This window comes from Brienomyrus brachyistius, unplaced genomic scaffold, assembly GCF_023856365.1.
Source record: "Brienomyrus brachyistius isolate T26 unplaced genomic scaffold, BBRACH_0.4 scaffold56, whole genome shotgun sequence".
NCBI classification, from domain to species: Eukaryota; Metazoa; Chordata; class Actinopteri; order Osteoglossiformes; family Mormyridae; genus Brienomyrus; species Brienomyrus brachyistius.
Window position 1 is genome coordinate 173219 of NW_026042331.1, and position 22985 is coordinate 196203.

The 22985-nt window shown below is 43.1% G+C and overlaps 1 protein-coding gene across 3 annotated transcripts; it reads right to left on the bottom strand.

Annotated features, from left to right (window-relative positions):
* Window positions 1-1450: 1450 nt before the first annotated feature.
* LOC125724465 (neuronal acetylcholine receptor subunit alpha-7-like) lies at window positions 1451-17625 on the bottom strand. Of its 3 annotated transcripts, XM_049001174.1 has the most exons (12): window positions 17361-17625; window positions 9761-9816; window positions 8455-8594; window positions 8044-8088; window positions 7612-7721; window positions 7264-7343; window positions 4215-4382; window positions 3695-3889; window positions 3167-3253; window positions 2529-2638; window positions 1638-2341; window positions 1451-1490 (listed from the first exon to the last, which is right to left on the bottom strand). In XM_049001174.1, the coding sequence occupies exons 1-11, from the start codon at window positions 17420-17422 to the stop codon at window positions 1646-1648; spliced, it is 1749 nt and encodes a 582-aa protein (XP_048857131.1). In that variant the 5' UTR covers window positions 17423-17625; the 3' UTR covers window positions 1451-1490; window positions 1638-1645. The 3 variants fall into 3 exon arrangements, with proteins under 3 accessions (XP_048857131.1, XP_048857132.1, XP_048857133.1); XM_049001175.1 differs by lacking the exon at window positions 17361-17625 and having other exon boundaries at window positions 8525-8594; window positions 9761-10012; XM_049001176.1 differs by lacking the exons at window positions 9761-9816; window positions 17361-17625 and having other exon boundaries at window positions 8415-8468.
* Between the last annotated feature and the right edge of the window lie 5360 nt (window positions 17626-22985).

Below are 22985 nucleotides of genomic sequence, written 5' to 3' on the forward strand. Positions count from 1 at the left end.
GCATTCTTAGTGTACAAACACACTGACACCATGAGTATGAGAACACACAGGCATCATGAGTGTACGAACACACTGACATCGTGAATATATGAACAAAATGACATCGAGTATGAGAACACATTGGCATCATGAGTATATGAATAAACTAACATCATGAGTATGAGAACACACTGGCATCATGAGTATACAAACACGCTGACCCCATGAGTATTAGAACACACTGACATCATGAGTATGAGATGACACTGACACCAACAGAGTAACACACACTGAGGAGTGGGGAGGTGGCTCAGTGCGCAGCACTGTTACCTCACACCATGAGTAGGAGAGCACACTGGCATCCTTAGTATATAAACACACTGACAACATGAGTATGAGAACACACTGGCATCTTTAGTGTACAAACACACTGACAGCATGAGTATGAGAACACACTGGCATCCTTAGTGTACAAACACACTGGCATCATGAGTATATGAATAAACTAACATCATGAGTATGAGAACACACTGGCATCATGAGTATATGAATAAACTAACATCATGAGTATGAGAACACACTGGTATCATGAGTATACAAACACGCTGACCCCACGAGTATTAGAACACACTGACATCATGAGTATGACATGAGACTGACACCAACAGAGTAACACACACTGAGGAGTGGGGAGGTGGCACAGTTGACAGCACTGTTACCTCACACTTCTTGGACTGCGGGGTGCCTCCCAGAGAACTGCAGCTTGGCTAATTGGTGTCTCTAATTTGCCCGTAATGTATGACTTGGTGTGTCTGCTCTGCAACTAGAATCTAGGGCGCATCCCACCCTCTTGCCCTAGGCGGCCTAAACAGGATAAGCAGTTAAAAGATGAATAGATGGATGTAAGAATGACCATTATAATAAGTCCCTGTATGTAATGTATAACATAACACACTAACAGGTGTGCCCTTGTAAGACTGAACCCCCAGATTTAAGCTGCACACTACAAAGTGACAGTGAGCCTGTGGAGCACAGCGCCTGACTGATGCTGTCGTGTGAAGGACAGAGACTAATGCGGCCATTGATCACCATCTGAGTCGTCCCCTCCCATCCCTGCCAGTAAGCGTGCCTTTCCCGTTCTCTCCACTGCCAATTTATCAGTGAGAGCCCATTCAGCAGAGAGTCAGCACTCCTGCACCATTGTCATTTTTCTGTGTCATACACACACTGAGGCACTAAGGTGGAGGGGGGAAGTGAATGATGAAGCGACATTCTCAGAAACAATGAAGTGTTTTATTTTGTTTTGCTGATATTTAGGATGCCGATGAATGCTGAGGACGTTTCCCACAGGTTTGCGAAGGGCTGAGCGGCTTCTATCTGGGTACAGCACAGGTTCTCCGGTGGGGTGGGGGAGGTGGATTGCTGCCAGCTCAAGCTAGCGAAATGGCAGAGAGCTTGAAAACCCCTTCCCCCCAAAAGTTGAGTGCCACAGGATGCAATGGTCCACCGGCCTGCCAGACAGAACCAAGCTATCAGCAATTAAACTGAGCACAGATGTCCAAATGCAGAATGTAAAGGGTATGTCATGACCCTCCCAGCCCCCCCCCCCCCCCACATACACACACACATCCTATTGAGGAAACTACAGCTTCTCAGACCTCACAGCTCAGACGAAGTCTTTGGACACAGCCTCCACGAAGTTGGGTGCAGACATAAGGATGGAGATGGTGCAGATGATGTTGAAGACGCTGAAGGCCACCAGGCAGAGGCGGTCGATCACCGCTGCCGCGAATTTCCACTGCTCCGCCATGCTCTCGCTCTCGTCCTGCTCGCGGAAGTGGTCGGCCATGAAGCGCACTTCCTCGAGGATGGCCTGCAGCTGGGGGTCCCCTAGGGCCGTTTGGGCACCCAGTCCCGTTCCTGCCAGAGCTCCGACTCCCAAGCCACTCGTTGCAGTTCCCACACAGCCCACATTGTCCAGGGTGGGCGGGGCCTGAGCAAGGTGGGGAGGGGGGCTAGAAGCCCCCACCCCTGGGACCCCCCTTTGGGGCAGGCTGCTGCCTCTCTGTGCTGGATCTGTGACAAGGGGTGGGTCGTCCAGGTTCTGGAAGCCAATGTAGAGCAAGTTGCCATTGTTGGCACTGGCCTGTGAGTGCAGCTGAGGGAGCCCGGCGTGAGGCAGGTTCTGTGGGTGCAGCGGGTGCAGGGAGGGCTCCACTGGCTGGGGCAAGCTGCCACTGTGTGAGCCAGACGAGCAGCGCCGCAGGTGGGGGGCACATGGAGGGCGCTCACGCTCGTCACTCTCTCCTGGCCGTTTCATCCGCAGAAACCAGGCCACCCACTGCAGCAAGACCAGCTGCACCTGGAAGCAGAGAAGCCAGTTCAGGTGAAGTGAAGCAACATATGCTATTGGAGGGTTAAAAGCTTTTTGTGGAAATTTACCTGAAGATAAGCCCTGCAGACTTATACACACAGTCTGTGCTGAGCATCCTCCCACCCCCACCCCCCCCCCACCACAAAAGGACATAGAGATGGGTGGGTAGCTGTACCCATTTGGGCATGTCTCCTCCATTGGGGTCATGGTGGTGATACTGCAGCACCACCACAGTGGCTATCACAGACATGCCCACGATGATCATAATGCTGGCAAAGTACTGCCCTGAAACACAGAGTGAGAGAGTGACAACACATGCAGGATGCCCAGCGTCTGCACTTCAGCAGGCTCCATATTGTTTGCAGTGAGTTCTAGTGCTCAGTAATTCTGCATGACGCATTCATTAGAGAACGGCTCGCTGAGAGGAACCGCGGCTAACCACCTCCATGTGAGTATGCAAATTCTCTGTCCCATTTGTGCATGCATTTCCTTGGGGGATTCCAGTTCCTCCAAGTCTATTAATATGCGTGCCAGAATGACATACATCCATCTAACCCCTGGAATAGGCTGTAGGGCTCACTTTGACCCTGTACTGAATTATGGAAAGACTCCATGGTGACATATGTGGCTTACAATGGGAGGATGCATATTAGATTATATCATGTTCAAGTGCTCATAGAAGATATGGAGCTGCAGGCATTCTGCTGATGTTCGAATAGAAAGTCAGTCTGTGTTTCCAAACACTACAGGATGTAATGTGAAAATGTGGCCTATATGGGCTTGTTTGTCCTAAGTGGGCATCCTGGGACTGACCTATCAACGGTATGGAGTCTGACGTGGCCGGCATGATCTCAGCTACCAGCAGCATGAAGACGGTCAGAGACAGCAGCACAGTGATACCTGTGGGGTGGAGATATAGCAGCTATGAATTGTGGGAAGTCTGTAAGAGGACCAGATCAGGAAGAAAAGCATGATCCTCTCTTTAAAGCCTTTAATATTCCTGTTCCCTGGCTGAAACTCCCTTTACAACAAACTCCCTGAACATTCGACATGCCTTCAAGCTCCTCTAGTTTTATAAGGCTTTCTTGGCACTGCAAGGTTATTGTGGTAAGGAGCTGCCAAACAAGCAGCAGAGTCACAAATAAAGGATGGCTAACATATTCATACCACAATAAACCTCCCTCCATTCCCGCTCCTTCCTTACCTTCACTCTCCATTACTCTCTGCCCCTTAAATCTTTCTCATCCACTCATGCATAAAAAACACCATCACTCTCCTTCTCCCACCTTCTCCCTTCCTCTCCCTCCACACCCCATGCCTCCGCCCCTCCCCCTCACTCACCCAGAGAGATTTTCTCCCCAGAGTCTGCGGGGAGCACGAAGATGAGCAGTGTCATGGAGGACAGCAGCACGCAGGGGATCAGCAGGTTGAGGGCATAGTAGAGCGTGCGTCTTCGGATGGTCACTACAAAGGTCACATCGGGGTAGGGCTCCTTGCAGCAGTCGTAGTACAGCTCATTCCTGGTGCCTGGAACTCCTATGCCAGCCAGTGACAAGAAAGGGACATCTTAACTCAGCAGTGTCAAGAGGAGGTTTGCTTACTAGAAACGTTGAAAAAAAATGAAAAGATTATTTCCTTCTAAAATAAGTTGTTACTTATCTAAAACTTCTGATTTGGTCCATTGATTTGATTTGTTTTTTTGATTTGGTCCATTGATAACTTGAAACATTAGTTTATAATATTTATAAAATCCAAAATCAATTTGCTCAGAAAGCAGCTGGACTCCTCTGAAAGAGTAACGTTGTGTAATAGTGTGTAAATGTGTGTGACAAGAGTGAGACAGGAAGTGCAGGCCACTCACCCACCAGGTCCCACTCTCCATTCGGCATGTAGCCTGAAATGTCAGCCTCTTTCATCTGCAGATCCAGCAACCAGCCGTCGAAGGACCAGGAGCCAAACTTCATCTCGCACTTCTGGATGTCAAAAGGGAACCAGCGGACGTCCACATTGCATGTACTCATGAAGATCCCTAAATGTACAGAGAGGTTGCCCTGTGATACCTAAGAGAGACTGTACTGTTGCACTCAGGAGAGCAAGACCACAGCACTGTCCATGTAACAGGCAGTGTTCTCCTCCAGGTAAAATGAACAATTAGAAATCCCACTTAACAGTCCAGGTCACCCTTTCACATTCACAGTAAATATGAAAATCCATAAATAAAACTTGGGTCCAACATGAAACATGCAAAATTAACAGCCCTGAAAAGTATAAAAGTTACTGCAAGAAAGACAAGATTCCATGGTTACAGAAAAATTAACGTGAGTGTGGCTGGTTGCCAAAACAGGTCTTTTATTATTATTATTACTATCATTATTAATTTACCGACTTTTAATATAAAAAATATGGTATGCATGTACTTTATTACATGGTTTTATGTAATCCAAATCATTTTAGTATTGTTTATATATTTTTGGCTTTCCTCTCATCCAAAAGTATCCCCAAGTAATTGTTGACAGCCGACTGGCAAATAACTGAAACTATGAAATAACCTGAAACTCAGAATCTGGTGGGGCGACTGTATTATCCGATAATTAATGGCTGGCATCCTCTTATGGTGTGTACCAGCCACCTTGTGATCTATGCTGCCTGGGATAGCTTCCCGCCCCCTCCCACCCACCCTGAAAAAGAGGTCAGAAATTGGATGGATGAATTTGATAATTATCAAATTATGTCGTTTCAAAACAATGATTTTAGGGAAATGATAATGAATAATGTCTAAGATGTCGGAAAGAAAGCCAAATAGCCCCATTAAGTAAGCAAGCTCACAGGCCAGGCAGTGCTGCATGGCCAAGCAGAGTGAGCAAATGGAGTCGGGCGCTTAGCCGTGCAGCTCATTTCAGAGCATGTGGCATGAGGCGGTGCTGCATCAGCTCAGGGGCTACGGCACATACAGGCTTCCTACTGCAGGGAGCGAGTGACCTACAGCAGCTGATTCACCCCAATTACTGAGGAACTTTGGCACCAAAACAAGCTAAAACATTAGTCAATTATAATTAAGTCCAGTAAAAAGCATCCAGGCACTGGGACCCCCGCTGAGTCCATATTCAGTATGTGATGGTATATACTGCAGATCAGGGGTGGAGACACTCTGGAATGCATTCATCAATTTCAATTCAGATCAGGAAATGGATCTGGAGTTGGGATTGGAAAAAAAGTATGGGGAACAGAATTGGAAGTGAATTCAAATTTCAAGGAGATTTAAATTCCAACTCCAGTTCCTCTTTCTTATTTGGATTAGAATTGATGAATGCATTCCCAGAATGGTCCCACCCCTGCTGCATATTCATCCAGCTGCCTTCAAACATTTACCCTGGTAAAGATCATAGGGGAACTGGAGCCCACCCAAGGCAGCACAGGGCACACGGCTGGGGTACAGCCTGCATGGCATGGCCCAGACCGACACACACTCACATGTAATCACACACTATGGGCAATTCAGTAACCCATCTGTATAACTGCACGTCTTTGTACGGTAGGAGGAAAATGGCGGAACCATGAGACACCTGAAACACCGGAAGGAAATGCAGTATCATGCTCAAATATACAATGCTGTATTATTTACTGCCCAGTACACACATAAATACAGAAATTATCTGTCTATTGCAGTGTTATTTGGGCATTTCAGACAGAGTCTTAATCTCCAGTCTCTTCTAAACCTTTTCATAACAAAATCATTTTCAGATGTTTCCCAAAAGCAGAGTGACACAATTGATTTATGAGCTAATCAATCTCATTTGAAAATGATGTGCTTCGATCAGTAGCTGGAGATGAGCCACTGCCGTGTGTGGTGACAAGCTGAGGGATGATGTGCTTTTAGAAATAAGCTACTGAAATTTTGCACTGACAGCTAGATTTAGCTTTACATTTAGGACATGTACTGGAAAATTAGTGAGATTGATATATATATTTTTATAAATTTTTTTGTATATTATTCGGCTCTGTCCAATGTTGTTTTGATAATGAATTCAGCTACTCTTGCTGTGCTTGCTTTTTCAAAATTCTCTTCTCTTTAAATTAATTACACCAGAGTCTTTTCTGTGGATAAGTCACTTTTCCCTGACTTCTGTTTATTGTTATAAATATTTTCCCAGTTTGCACTACACTATTTTAATGACTTGCAGACTTTGCCAATAAAGCAATTTACTTAAATCAAGTACTATATCCTGCTTTTTGTCATAAAACAAATATCATTCTTTTTGCAAACTATTTTCTTCTTTGATAGATTTGTAACTATGTGTTAGACTATGCTAATAAAACCCCCTCTAATAGTTGTGTTACATGTTATGTAACAAGTAGGTTTATTTTCATCATTGGTGGGGACCAAATCAGCCCCAAACCCCCCACCCACAGTACTCCCAACATATTGGTAGGAATATGCCCCTATAATCCATTTATAATGTAGTTGTTTCACTGTTAAATTTTCCCAAGAATGTGAAGTTTCTGAAATATTCAAAACTTAAATTAAAATTAAAGCTTCTGTGTTTTTCACAAGGTGCCTTTTTTTCTTTTCCAATGGTGTTCTGTTAATATATTAACATTTTCTATTTTGTGGATTCATTGGGGTTTTATAGTTAAAAAAATGTGAAGTGATTAGTAATGTAATTTTAATTTTCCGTTTAAGTAATCAGTAATCTGATTGCAATTTAGGACAATAATTCGTAATCTGTAATAGATTACTTTTTGAGCAATTTCCCCAACACTGTATTTAATAAACATTCAATGACTGATATTTCGGAGCATAGCTTGTATTTAAGGCTGGTTGACTATAGGACGAGTCTTGAGAATGAGGGCAGTAAAAGAATCACAAGCTGCTCGGTGAGGGAGGAGGGTCAGTGTGTCAGGACACTCACCTGGGGGCAAGTACTGGCAAAAGCCGCTGGAGTTGACCAACACATTTGTCTTAAAAGTGGAATCAAAATCGTCATCAGCACTGTACAAACGGAGAAGATTATATCATTCAAGCAACAGGGGCTAGACCACGTGCCAGTTGGCCAGCAAAAAATAATAATTTCTTTCATTTTTGGGCTTTGGCCAAGCACTTTGGAAATGTTTGATGTTATAAATAAGATACAAAGCAAAGGGCTCACATGCTACAGTAAATATACAAAGCGTGCATTAGCCAATTGAGTGCAAACATGTGCTTTTATTTCTCAAGTGGAAAGCAGGGAGTAATGAATTATGTCTTTGTGATTCTGTACCTGTTGTACAGAAGGATGTCAGGTGTCCAGATTTGGTCTGTGGTGAATCTGAGGTTTTTTACGCCTGGGAACTCAGACTGGTTCCACTGCAGGTAGTGGTCATACCAGTGCTGGGAAAAACAGGAATGTCATTATTTGATGTTGCTGAATATCTAATGCCTGTGCCAATAATTCACTCTCCTTGGAAAACTTAATGCACAAGGTCCCTGAGACATAACATCCACAAAGAATGGAGGCAGTGCGCACAGCGCTCCACATACCATGCATCTCACTGCGCACTCAGCAGAGGCCACAACATTACGTTTCTCACCCTGCTTACATAGTAATGTTAAACACCAAGCTATTTCCCCAGCAGACAGAGGATGATGTGACCACTCCTCTGCGCTACAACCCCATCCCACATAAATAAAGCTGTATCTGGATTCTGTTTACCATTTGCAGCCAAACGTTCGTAGTGAGAACTTGATTTTTCTCATCCTGTAAGACATAAAAAGGACACTTCAACAGGGCTGACTGAGATGCCTGAAGGACACATACATTCAGCAGCTTAGCTGCGCTGGAGATGTCCTACAAGTAGATACAGACACACAGATGTACCAGTGTACAGAGGTGAAAGTGGACAGACAGACTGACACTCATAAGCTGCACAAAAGTGATAGACATGTAAGCAGTGCTTGTAGATGGAAATACAGACCGAGAAGCAGATGTTGGTGAGGAGAGGAAAATGGATGCATGTATGCACTGACATGCAGGCAGGTATATAGACAGAAACACAGCCGCATGAAACATTCAGGCAGATTTACATGCAGCTGTGAAGGTGGGCTTGTGGACAGAGGCCCCTACCACATCCATTATCTGCACAAGAATCATCGTCAGGTTGACGGTCAGAGGAAGCGAGTCATTGGCCACTGGCCTTTCCATGCGGTTGTAGTCTTTCAGGAGCTGCTTCAGCAGGTGACGCTGGTAGGGACCCTGCTGGGACACTGAAGGAACAGGAAGCAGCATCATGGAGACACTGTAATCAGATGGCTCTCAGTAAGAGTGTAATGCTCTAAAGCAGGACTTATCAAACTCTCTGATCAAAGGTCCACATTAGATTTTTGTTCTAAGTCAGAGGTCCAGAAGAATTGTCAATAACAAAACAGCATTTCATGATCTTTAATATATTAATAATAAATATTGAGGTCTATATTGAAAGTTTTTAATGCTCGATGATTGTTTCGACTCTTTATCATGCTCGGTATTATGACGAGTTATGCGAAGTTTGGTGGTTGTACATGGTATTTTTGTACTTCAAACCATTTTAAGCCTTTCCCGTTAACCATATTGATTCATAAGGTGCATTATAAGCTAGGTCCAGCTTAATTTGTGGTTAGGTCCGGACTTTGAGAAGCCCTGCAGTATAGATTCTTGCACAAGAAGGCATTTTTCTGTAGCACTATGGATAATTTTAGCTTTGAAGTTACCTTTAGCCATATATATGCCTGTATTACTGTGGACCCATGAGGCAGAATAGGTCTATACAACACTGTAGCACACATTAAGCATCCCCTGGCTATTGTACTAAAGCTGTATCAGGCCCTTTGTGACTACTGTTAGCAGTATGTCTTTCTCTCCCTTTTACTTCATGGTTTCCGACAATGGGTCATGTCTTGTAACAGTAAGTATTTTTGCAGCAGTAGCACCCTATTTCCTGTGGAAGTAACACTCTGTAATAGTATGGCTTACTGCAAAAGCATGACCAAATGTTGCAAAATATTTGCATCAAAACAAATGTATTCTTATCTTGAGCTGATGGCAGGGAGTGACTGCTAAGGGCAGTCATTGTCAATCAGAGGGTAACATGTGCCTAATTCAGCTGCTCTCAGAGATCTGGGAAAGCCTGTGGTGTTTAGTTGTTTGTTTAAATATCAGGTTTTAGCCTCAGAAACAGATGAGACACATTTCCCTCTCACACTTCAGCTGCAGTAGAAGTAGAAAGTGCTACAAATATCACAGAAAATGTATCATTACTTTCACTCACATCAAACACCAAATCTCGAACACAGAACTGAAAGAACTCACACACGTACAAAAGCTTCATTGCATCCAACAGAAATGGAAATAGACAGACAAAAACAGTGAGAGGTAATGAAAGAGACAGACCTACCTGGGACCAGAGCTGAGAAACTAAAGAGGAGAAGACCAGCAGTGTGCCACATGGTCCTAGAAGTGAAAGCAGAAGGAGAAGACTGTAAAAGAGGCTGTCCTGGAGTCAGCCGGCACATACAGAGAGGCAGAGAAAGGCAGAGCCGGTAGCTCTGGGGAATTGCAATAAAAGGAGGGGAAGGTCAGCTGATTAACTCTGGACACACAAGTCAGCTCTCTTCCTCCCTCCCTTCGCTCCGTCTGTCTGTTTCATTCTAGCCCTCTCTCTTCCCCCACCTATAAACTGTCCCGCTCTGCCTTTCAGTGAGGGCCCAGTGGGTGGAGCCAGTGAGGAGAGAGAGCGAGAGGAGGAGGTACAGAAACGGACAGGCAGGTTGGGAGTTAAACGAAGAGGAAGCCGTGATAATATCTGCCCATTTTGTCTTTTGCAGCCCAACGTTATGTCTCTTGTCCTCAGTGCATTCCTCTGAAACAACCAGACCATGTGCATTACCATGGCAAGGGTGGAGCCTGATAGGGTGGTTAAACAGTATCCTCATGCTTGGGGATCTGGATACTTCCACTAATGCTGCCCGTATGCAGTGATTGTCTTTATTACAGTGATCCCTGCCAGTGTCCCCTATTCCCAAGCTCTGCTTGATCTTTGATCTACAGGGCAATAACATGCAAGGAGTGTGCAAGCTTTTGGCTTCTCTGTCCTTAGGGGAATACAGGGTGGGCTGCTCTGTGTACATGCTCAAGTGCAAAAGCAAACAGCAAGCCTCTGCGTCTAAGTGATGGGGGAGACCCTGCCAGAGGCACAGATCAGCTCAGCAAACTGCTGATGGAGGAGAAAGCCACAGGGATAATAGATCACAGTCATTACTGCCCTGCTCCCCAAGCCTTGAAAGATCACATATACCTGTGTGCTTCACTACCATCATATACTGCTGGTTACAGCTGCTCTTCAGCCTGCTGAAGTTTCCAAAAAAATATGCACGGTTCCCAAGCATCCAGCTTCCACTCTCTTACCCTGGATAAGGCCACGAACAAATCTTTGGATTCCAGTCCATTGCATGGCACACACAAACACACACTCACACACAACCACATGAGCAGCTTAAAGATACAGATATATTTTGTAAAACAAAACAAAATGAAAGTATTTTCAGTTGGGGCAGCTTAGTGGCTCAGGGTAGCCTCACACCGCCAGGCATGGTGGCTTGAATTTTGCCTCCATCTGTCTATGTAAAGTTCCCATGTCTTGAAGGCTTCTTCTCTGTAAGCCAATTTTTTCCTGCAGTCAAAAATATGCAGTGTGTGTGTGTGTGCATGAGTGTGTGTGCCTCACTATTGCACTGTGCTTCCTGAAATTGGCTCACTGAGATCCTGAGGTTACAGGTTACAGAAGGTGGATAGATTCCATGTTCATCATTACTGCTTAAGCACCATTTGAGATTTCATTTAACAATGTATGCACACATGTATGTAAAAAGTGCACGACTGTAACATTCTGTTGTTAGTATCTGCTAGACTCATAACAGGAGGTGGGTGGCACCACATATGAACACTCCTCATTGTCTCAGCTGACAAAACATTCACAAGGGCTTCTTCGGCATCCCACTGCCAGGACCTTGACATTCAGGAGGTTCCTGGAGGGAAGCAGCTTGGGATGTGCAAGCAGCTTGGGATGTGCAAGCAGTGTGGGATGTGCAAGCAGCGTGGCAGTATATTCTGCTCTACTGCCTATCTGACCCATAACATACAACTTCAACAAAGACTCAGTTAATCAATAATGAGTGTATTAAAGTCTTGTAAAATGGGCCTATACTGTTTAATCATTGTGTTTAACTTTGCAATCATTTGTTATTAATAATTAACATCTATTATGGGCATAAAGGCACATTTAAGCATTATATAAAAATTACTATGACTAAAATTAGGTCTCCGGCAGTCTGACCCATGGCGAGTGTTTCTAGCAATCAGAAATGAATCAGTTTGTGACAAGTAGATCAATGACGTTGTTTTACTGGAGTAACAGATGCTAAGATGACAAAGGGTCACCCCATTAGCCAAAGCACTTAGGGCTTGGGGGGGCAGAGAACTGAGCAGAATGGCAAGAGGTCTTATCTTTTTTATTAAGTTTGTAGGGGTGTCAGAATTGTAGCTGCAGGACAGATACCAGGTATCGTTCAATAGATCTTTGGCAGAAGCATTGCAAGGCGATTCTATCATTTTTTAAACTGCCTCATTATTTTAAAATTTTGCATGGCAAACACAACCTCTCAAATGACAAAACACTGTGCCTAAATTCAACAATGTTTTTAAAGCAGATTTTCTTTTAATCTGTTTATGTAGATAGGAAGGATAAGGATTCATCTAATTAAAATGATTAAAAAGCTGCATGAGATTAAAACTCACAATCTTTTGGACTGAGCCTATTACACTAATCAATAATTCCCACTAATCCACAACCCTGAAGTCTATAGGCCTGTTTAATCAATATTCTACAGAGATCCTCAGACTGCAGGTCCAAAGACCACTGCACTGGCCACTACCTAAAAGAGCTCCTACTCCATGCAACACATAGCTCAGAAGAATGAATTGTTAAGAATCTCTTATTGCTATGACATGGGTCAAGGCAGCCCACTGCACAAAAAATAAACAATGCCTTTCTGACCCGAGAGAGTCATGTGTCTTCTCCAAGCCCCAGATTACACGTGAATGCAGTTGTGTTGTGACACCAGGAGTGTGTAGGGATGTATGGAACCCTAGTGAATGGTGCTCAGCATCATCCTGGAGAGCAGCGCAAACAGTGCTCAGTGTCACTCTGGTGAAAGGCGTTCAGCGTTGTCTTGGTGAACAGCATGAATGGCGCTCAGTGTCACCCCAGCAAACAGAACAAATGGTGCTCAGCATGAACCTGGTGAACTGTGTGAACAGTGCTCAGTGTCGCCATGGTGATCAGAGTGAATGGCGTTCAGCATTTCCTCAGTGAGCAGAGCACATGGCGCTCAGTGTCACCTTGGTGAACAGCATGAAAGGGAGCTCAGCATCGCTCTGGCGAATAGCGGGAACAGCACTCAGCGTTGCGCTCACAAACGGCACTCAGCGCCACCCTGGCGAATGGCACTCAACATCACTCCAGCAAACAGTGTGAATGGCGCTCAGAGTCGCCCTAGTAAATAGCAGAAACAGAGATCAGCATCACCTCTGTGAAAGGCACTCATCGTCACTCCATTCAGCAGGCTCCTGGAGGTAAGCAGCACCTAAAACGTGGCAGTATGTTGTATGGGATCGCTCATCCAACCAATTACACTAAATTTCAACAAAGACTCAGTTGACCAATAAGGAGTGCATTATTGTCTCATAGAACAGACCATATACTGTTTATTCATGGTGTTTATCTTTGCAATAATTTGTTATTAATAATTAATATGTACCATGGTCATAAAGGTACCTTCAAGCATTATATGATCATTCTTGTGAGAAAAATGAAGTCCCCGGTATGACAGCACAAAGTATCATCCAAGGGAACTGCACTCAGTCACCAACCATGCTATCAGTGTTTCCCAAGTCACATCCAGTTTAGTGAGTTGCCAAGTGGTCCTGCTGTACGTGAGCAGCCAGATTAAGTGCAATTCAGAAAATCCCCATGACGATGGACTACATTCCCCTACCTGAATTGGGGGGACTGGGGCCTCACCCTCGAGCCAAGCTCAATAAAAGGCATTTCATATTTTTTTTCATTTTCAGTACACCCTTTTTCAGTAAAGTCTTCTTTGCCTGCCACTCTTCTTCAGGAGAAAGCCCTGGCCAATGTAGGGCAGCAATAGTTTTGGGGGCATGTTTGTACTTGTTTAAATTCCGTCTGCTCTGGCTTTTCTTTCTTTAAAAAGTAAATGTGGTTTAGCTTAAAAACGTTAAAAGCACTGCACAGCCCTAAACGCTATTATAGCTTAAATTGTAAACCTTCGAAATATCACATTAACAAATGTAACCATTGTTTTATTACAAGCTCTAAAATTACAAATTTAAAATTTAGCTAGGATTGTGGTGGGGGATCGGAAGAAAGGGGGGGGGGCTGCCAGCTGGACCTGTCAATCATAGCTGATGATGTCATAGGAGGGGGCATTTTAAGCCCCGCCTTAGGTACCACTTAACCTCTCTTATGGGGCTGCTGTTGATTGTAAGTGTAAGGAACTGAAGGCCAGGCAAGGGGAGTGAAAGGCAAGGCGGGACTCCCTTTTTAATTGGACCAGGCTCCAGTAGGGGGACATACTGGGGTTTATGAGGGGAAGAATAGTCCCAGGGGTGAGTGGAAGAAACGAAAATTCAACTGTCATTCCATCAGGCCCGATAAAGATGAATTCATGAGTGGGTTGGGTGAATCCAAATCATCAGTTAACATTACCGTTGGAGGAGTCCAATGTGAGTGCCTCATTAACACGGTCTCACAAGTGACCACAATTTCCAAGTCATTTCATGACACCCACTTAGCTTCCCATCCAGTTGGCCCTTTGGCTAACCTTGAAATAGAGGAAGCAGCAGGACAGAGAGTGCCCTATCTGGGCTATATTAACAATGCCTTGATCACCACCACCGCCTTTAGGTCTGCCTCCATCTACTGCCCTCTCAGTTCCACCTCAAGGCTTAAGAAGGACAGCTTCATATTTAGCTTCATCTTGTTTAATGGCCGATTTGCTCTGAAGTAGAACTCTGCTTATATCACCTTCGGAATGTAAGCCCCGCCTTAGGTACCACTTGAACTCTCTTATGGGGGTGGGCAGCATGTTCTGGATACATTTAAGGTACATGAGCAAAAACATTCAGTAAGGTTCAGTGGCATCTTTAACTTACCTGTAGTATTGGTGCATGTGCATGTTCTCCACATCAGGCTGGTGTACCATCCATGGAGTATTCCTAATTTGTGGCCTAAGATCCTTGGACTATGATACAGGTGACTCTGACCAGGATGAGTATTTGTACGATGCAAGTCTTTTGGTTTATGTTTGTATTTAGGAGAAATCTTATTGCCTTGTTTTCTTCTTAATATTTCTCTACCTTTCGACTTGACCTGACTTGAAGGTTTGGTCCCTGTTCTAAGCGTGATTTTCCTTTAACCTGCTTCTTTTGCATTTAGTTCCATCAGGATTTTAATGATCTGTCCCAAATGAACTGTACTACCTAAAAGTCCCAGAAAGCAAATAGAGCCCATAACATTAAAACTAAGCAGCCTGTCTTGCTCCTTAACTGTAAAAACCTCATGATTTCAGTTAACCCAGAATCTGCCAAATCCAGCATCTTTCCAGTATAGAATGTGTATATAATCTCATTTAATAAACATTTACAAATTACTGATATCGTGTGTGTGATCGGAGGCAGAATAACCAGGCGAGGATGCAGATATGCGTACAGCCAGATGTTTTAATATGATCGATGAGCGCGATACAATTAAGGGATATTCCGAAAAGGATAGTCGTATTCCGTTAGCAGGGGTCGAAATCCAGAAGGTCAGTCCTACACAGTCACACAGGACACGACCACACAGGGAAAGGGGAACTGGAGAAGCCGGGATCAGCAGGGAAGGCTGGTCAGGAGCGGGAGCGAGTCTGGGGAGAGGAAGAGGACAAGGTAAGGCAAATACAAAAGGAATACAGAACAGGTAAGGAGTAGTGGGAACACGAGAGACAAGTAATTGCTCGGTAAGGCTCATTGGAAATGGCTCAATACTTCGCAAGGAGCTGTCTGTGCTCCTTGCTTATCTGGCAGTCTTCATTAGTGAGATATACGGAACACCTGGGGAACCCTGCCTACTCGGGCGGAGCTGCTGACGAGTGGGCGGCGGGTTCCGCCTGAGAGGGCGTGACAATGTGATGAAACAATGCAAATTAAAATGCCACTCTCCTTATTTTCCATGTACATTTTATTAATAAATAATACGTATTACTAACAGTCATTATGTTAATTGTCCTCCACTGCTGTCTTAATGTCATGCTCCGAAATCTCCTCCATTGCCTTGATCACCACCTCCACCACCACCGCCCTCAGGTCTGCCTCCATCTACTGCACTCTCAGTTCCACCTCAAGGTTCTTCCAAAGTGCCCCAATGGCAGCCTCCATCTCCTTGATTTTGTTTTCTGTCTCATCTATGTCCTCCAACGTTGCTTCAATCTCAGCCTTCAACTGCTGCAATTTTCCTTGTTGTGTTCATTGCTATCCTCTGTCACCTCCACTGGTGCCATATTCACTCCAATCTCCTTCTCCACAGCTCTCATGCTATCATCCTTCTCTTCCTCCACCACAGAGTGCTTATCATCTCTGGCACTCACTTCACTTTCTTGTGTTTCACATTTTTGTCCCTTCCTTTTCATCAGAAAGGTAAACTTTGCCCAAAATGACTTTTTCACCTTTGTGTCCTGTTTTTTTGATGCTTCCCCCACCTCCTCTGCCACCACTGGGGGCCTAAAGCAGTTTAAGAAGGACAGCTTCATATTTAGCTTCATCTTGTTCGATGACCGATTTCCTCTGAAGTGGAACTCTGCTTACATCACCTTCGGAATGTTGACGTCTTGGTTACTACAGTAACCTTAAATTCAAAAAACTTGCTTCTCTAACTACTTCTGTGGTGTTACTTGTAGTTTAATAGCATTTGTTTGCATAGTAAAAGCACATGCTGTTACACAGCAAGCGATGGGACTGCTGAAAAAATTCCGATTGTGGTGGCCATGATGAGTCAGTTATATTTAAGGGGGTGGCCGGGCCACACCATTTCTCTTCTTTGGTACCGCTTAGAAAATGAAATAATCCACATTTTGTTTCTATTGCTTTGATATGGGGTGTCAACGGGGGTGGTCACATATTTATTAGGCCTGGCCATGGCCTCCTCTGGCCATCTCATAGATCCACCCCTGATAAGGAGCCTGTGTAAATATGGTACTGAAGGTACTTGTTTATTAAAATAACGAAGGCATTATTCTACCGATGTTTTTAAAAATGTTTTGATGCTTGTTACTAAATCTTGCTCACTAGCTCCTACAGTTATTAAATGTAATTAAATAAACCTGTCCAACTTATTTAAAATAAACTAACAAATACTAATAACTGTTTTATTCCTTAAACTTTATTGATTTAAAAATTTTAACTATTTTGTCATACACCATTTAAGTCATAGTACTTTACTCCATTGATTAGCCAAATGTAGTTAAATGCATCTAAATCTAACAAAACAAATCAGGGATGTGGTGTTAGAGATGGACTTTTATTTAAATTAAAAATTTATTATTTTATACTATTACAAATATGACTCCAGTCGAGAAATCGACGTCACACTATGTTAAAACACATAAATTCAACCCTAAAACGTATTATCAGGTTTATTCACATACATTGTATTAAGCAGTGTATTAAAAACAGTACATTTATGTTAAAGAGAATTATTTCTAGTTTAAAACATTAGAGGCATCGCTTTTGGAGTAATGGCGTATGCTCATTTTAACAAGGTTTGGCCGCGTAATTCCTTGATTCTTGTTGTCGAAATGCTTAGGGTGTTGTATTTTAAATAACACACTGGCCGAAAAGAGTTTCATTACTTTAAAAACACTATGGTTAAAGGGTCTTACTTGAAATAACAGGGCCACATACGTCCTCTTCGGTGTTGCCATTTTGAAATGTCTGCCGGCATGAGTGTGCGTGTTCTCAGTGCGCATGCGTGTGTATCCCTCCTAGCACGTAGTTCAAACTGGGAGTACGCTTGTCGGGCGCTCAGTTGTGGAATAATGGCTGCCTTGGACACAGTTGGCGCGACATCGACGCAACCCAGAGCTGCGGGCCTGCTTGGATGCCGTTAGTTGGGCAGTGGCTCTTCGCGTTTGGTGAAATACATTTTCTATTTAAACTCAAATAAACTGTTAAACTGATAACGGCTTTTGCAGCGTTTTAAAAACTTGTGTTAAAATATTTGTGATTGTTTAAACTTAGTGTAACCCACTTAAAATGAGCAGGACCAAAAGTGTCATGAGAGAGAGAGAGCTATTTTATATTTAAAAGGCTATTTTAGTTATTGTCATTGGCAAGTGCGCCAGAAGCCTTTGTGTTGCGTTATCCAGTTTGGATCGATTTTTGAGCGATTCTCCGGTGAGTGTAACTGAAAGGGGAAAAAATGCTTATTGGACACGTACATTAATCACTCTGATTAGAAGAAGCCATTTAAAGAAGCCGCACTATACATTTTTTAGTTATTTCTGTTATTTAAGCAGTGTATTTTGTAGTGAAAAAAATAAAACCCAATCGGAGGTATTTGTGCGATCGATGTTAATCTCCTCTGCAAGTTAAAGCACCATTCCTCTTACGAATGTGCGCGCTGTCGTTAATGTAGCTATGTTACACCGCTGTTAAGCTTGACCCAAAGAACGAGGCAGGGGTCCAGACATGCACGCAACTGGAAGGTTTAATGCGAGCACGGAAGCGAAGGTACAAAAGGGGCTGGTAGATGAGAGTAGTCGATGTCCGGAGGCAGGGGTCCAAAGCCAAGAGGTCAGTCCTACGAATACACAAGGGACACGACAACACGAGGGAAGGGGAACAGGAGAAGCCGGTCTCAGTGGGATCGGAGGGTCAGGTGCGGGAGCGAGTCTGGGGGAAGGAAGAGGAAAAGGGAAGGTAAGAACACTAGGCAGACGGAGAAGGTTTGGAACAACGGGTTGACGGAAGACAAGTAATTGCTTGGTATGGCACATAAACATGGCTCGATACTTCGCACTTGACTGAGGGGCATGCAGGGCTTAAGACAGGGCGTTAATCCTGTGGGAAACGGAACACCTGGTGGACTCCGCCTATGTGGGCAGAGCTGACATGGAGATTCTGGTGGGCTCTGCCTGTTCGGGCTTGACAACCGTGTTCAGCGGGAGCGATTTTCTCCAGGTAGCCTGCTAACGAGGTTGGGTCTTTCCTCTGAGTGTCTCCGAGAAAGCGCGCTTTCTATTAGTTATTTGACGCAGATTTGCCAGGGAATCCCTACTATGGCGTAGAGGAAATGCCCATCTACAACATCGTTTTCGATTTTTTCACATCTGTCAACAATTTCCATTGATTCACACGTACTGAAAATTTGTCTCGTATTCGGCCGGTTCTAACTCTCAAACGGTGTTTATGACACTATCCTACGGTAAGTTGACATTTTATACTATGTTTAACCTATACACTGACAAAGTTTAATGAAAAATACATGCCCAGAAGGTACTTTTTTAGGGACCGAAAGGACTCGTGATCCGATCAGAGTCCATCATGGCGGACGAAAATCCTGGAAAAAGGCCAACTATCCAGGCAGAAATAAAGCACCCCAAGGACATTTAATATTAGCTTAATCGCAACATTACAGTGCTCAGCATAAATGAGTACACCCCACTACATTTGTCAGAAAACCTTTAGTTTCCTTTCAGAATCAACATTTTCTATGAGATACTATATTACAAAATACTCTCACAAATGTGGTCCATTGATTGCAAACAAGATTTGTTGATTTGCACACACAAAAAAGTGATTTTCCTAACAAATTCACTCAAGCCCATGTTGCAAAAATGAGTACACCCCAATTATAGTCTTAGGAGAAAAGCCACACTTAAGACTACAAAATTCTAATTAACAGGCATTCAACCACAGGTGAGTCTAATGATTCATTTAAGAGGTGTCCAGCAGACAGGTGACTATAAAAGGGCATTACTTAACAAAGAAAAGCCCTTCCCATTTCATGCTGTCAGCAATGGCTCCACATGGAAGAGAAATGTCACAAAATCTGAGAAAGGCAATCATTTCTTTACACAAAAAAGGTGAGGGCTACAAGAAGATCAGCAAAGCTTTACCTATCAGTCAAAATACTGTAGCAAAAGTGATCCAAAAATTTAAGAAAGATGGAAGTGCAACGATCTTACAGCGACGTCCAGGCCGTCCACGGAAGTTAACATCTCGAGAGGAGCGTCTGCTGATGAGAAGGGTTGAAGAAAATCGCCATGCAAGTTCACTGCAGTTAGCTAAAGTAGTAGAAAGCCAAACTGGAGTGACCGTTTCCCGTGACACCATACGGCGCACACTGCAGAGGAATGGCATGCATGGGTATCGTCCACGAAGGAAGCCTCTCCTAAAGCCCATGCACAAAAAAGCACGCCTAGAATTTGCTAGGGCCCATGCGGAAAAAGATGAAGACTACTGGGACTCTATACTCTGGAGTGATGAGACAAAAATCCCTGTTTTTGGAACTACTTGTTTCAAAACTGTATGGCGTCGTAAAGGTGAGGATTTCAAAGAAAAATGCATGGTGCCTACAGTGAAGCATGGTGGTGGCAGTGTCCTTATGTGGGGCTGCATGAGTGCTGCTGGTGTTGGGGAGCTGCATTTCATTGATGGTATCATGAACTCAACAATGTACTGCTCTATACTGAAGGAGAAGATGCTGCCATCTCTCCATGCACTTGGTCGTCGTGCACTTTTCCAACACGACAATGATCCAAAACACACATCTAAAGCTACTGTTGCATTTCTGAAGAAGAACAGGGTGAAGGTGATTGAATGGCCAAGTATGTCTCCTGATCTGAACCCAATCGAACACCTGTGGGGAATTCTGAAGCGACAAGTTGAGCATCACTCTCCATCCAGCATCCAGGCTCTAAAACAGGTTATTCTTGAAGGATGGAAAAAGATAGATGTTGCAATATGTCGCCAACTTGTTCATTCCATGCCTAGAAGACTTGGTGCTGTCCTTAAAAATCACGGCGGTCATACAAAATACTAGATGTAGTACTTTTTGTTGCGGGGTGTATTCATTTTTGCTTCAACCAATTTGAGTAAAACTGAAGATTTTGTGATCTAAGTTATATTATTAACCTTAATTTCATGTTATGGAGTTAAACAAGTGTTCAGTAAAACTCAGCCTTGTGAAAATTTTGGAAGTTATTCTTTTGTTCATTGAGCTACTGATTACATTCGTACTTTTCAAAGGGGGTGTACTCATTTATGCTGAGCACTGTATTTACCTCACCCAGAATCATAGTTTAGATCACGATCAAGTGTCTAAAATGTGATTTCTGAGTACTTTTCAAGCTTTAATTATTGTCTTTTCCAGCTTAGAAATGAGGTATAACTCCTACATTAACAAAGAAGCATGGAATTCCATGGATATAGAATATTATCCTTGTGTGGTAACCATCCGCTCAATGCCTCAACTTTAAAATCTCAAATCATACTGTCATTAGAAAGGAAGGGGTTAATTTGGGTTAATACAAAGTGAAACTAATTATCTTGTCCTATTCATAAGTTGCCCAATGGTACCTCAGTTGTGCAATCTGGATAAGAATTGAGCAAGTTAGAGCATTTTGAAGTGAAGCATCCAAGAATCAGATCACAAAGTCAAGTATTAGTTCCTATTGTTTTTCAATTACCGAATCAATGGCTATTTTTCTCTAATTAAAAATTCATAAAATCATTCTTATTTGGCCTAGATTTTTTTTTTTACTGTTGGAAAGCTCTTTATAAGACAGTTCTAATGAAGGTAGTGCCATAAAAATCTATAAAAGTTGATTTTTTTTTTTTTGTAAGAAAGCTAGTTAATGGAGTGGGACAGTGTATTCCAAAATGTTCCATGCTACAATTTTAAGCTATGAGACTTATGGCTAATGGGCTTATGTTGCAGCTGCTATTGTAAAAATGTTTGCAAGTTTTTTTTTTTTTTTTGAACGTCCATGAGGTAGATTAGCATATTAGCTATGATGCCGCATTGCCTTACGTTAGTTGTATGTGTGATTAATGGTAACTTGAGTTTTTTTCCTTGTTGCACTGAATGTGAAATTGTGTGTACTGAGCAGCATGTGTGTGTGTGTGTGTGTGTGTGTGTGTGTGTGTGTGTGTGTATATATATATATATATATATATATATATATATATATATATATATATATATATATATATATATATATATATATATATATATATATATATATATATATATATATATATATATATGTGTGTATGTATATATATATATATATATATATATATATATATATATATATATTATTTGAGGTATATGTATATCTGTGCTGATTGTAAAAATAGATTGAATGTTAATGGTAATGAGACTATAAAGCACTGATGGTTATTTCTGCACTGCTGTGTGCAGATTGGGCTTTTTTTTCTTTGACATATTCTGCGACCTCTGACGTCCAACTACGTCCAGGACCACTCAGCCTACCTCCCAGTCCAGCGGATACAATTCTCCTGGACACAGATAAGATTGATGAGATCTCCAGTCCAATATTTTTTTTTAGTAAACTACCCGATGTCATGCCCGGCTTGTCCGATCCTCGTATGTGCCACGCCCCCTGATTATCCACGTGTGCTTCCCCGATCTAGCCCAGCTGTGTCTGATTATTTTCGCCCAGTCTTGTCTATTTCAGTCCATGTCTTGCCCTGGTTTTTTCCGTCATTGATGTTAGCCAATGTCCGATGTTCCCTCGCTGTTTGCCCCGTCCCGATCCTTTAATAAATCCCCAGTTTCCCCTGACTTTCGCCTCCTTACCTGCTTCCTGCCCGCTTGCCTGCCCATCCGCTTACCCACTAACTGCGGGTCTTGACACCCGGGTAGTACTATCATATATAGGCTTCCTAGTTAGAAGAACTCGCGTATGTACAAAGGATTATACATACCGGAGGAATTTATTAAGTGAACTGGACTGCATATGGACTGACGGACTATTGTAGGGAGGGAGGAATTGTTCATTCTTATTTCGTTGTTTCCACACGTGACTCTCATCCTTGTGGAGTGTTGTTAATAAAATTGTTAGTTTTCCCTGTTTGACTAGTGATTGTGACCAATTCACTATGAGACCTGACCTAGTTACTGGCCCAGATATTAAAAGCCTGCGTTACGGCAACGCTAACGTGGGGGAGTGATAGTAATCTTGGTTACATAAAACACTTTGTGGCGAGCCAGCCAGGAGTGTTTTGAGTGCAATCAAGCTGGTCATTCCCATTTCAATGTGTTGTAATAGATACTGATACATAAGTGAATTCATTTTTTTTTTTGTAAAATAATTTTATCTATACTGGGTGAACTGATTTGAGTTTAGGACATGAATATTCAACGGATGTATGGTATTGGTGCAGAGCGGTCAGTTGCTTTGGCTGGCATTTCCCAAACTGAAATGGAAGATGACATTGCTGCAACTTTTCAAAGGTATGGTGCAGTTGCTACAGTG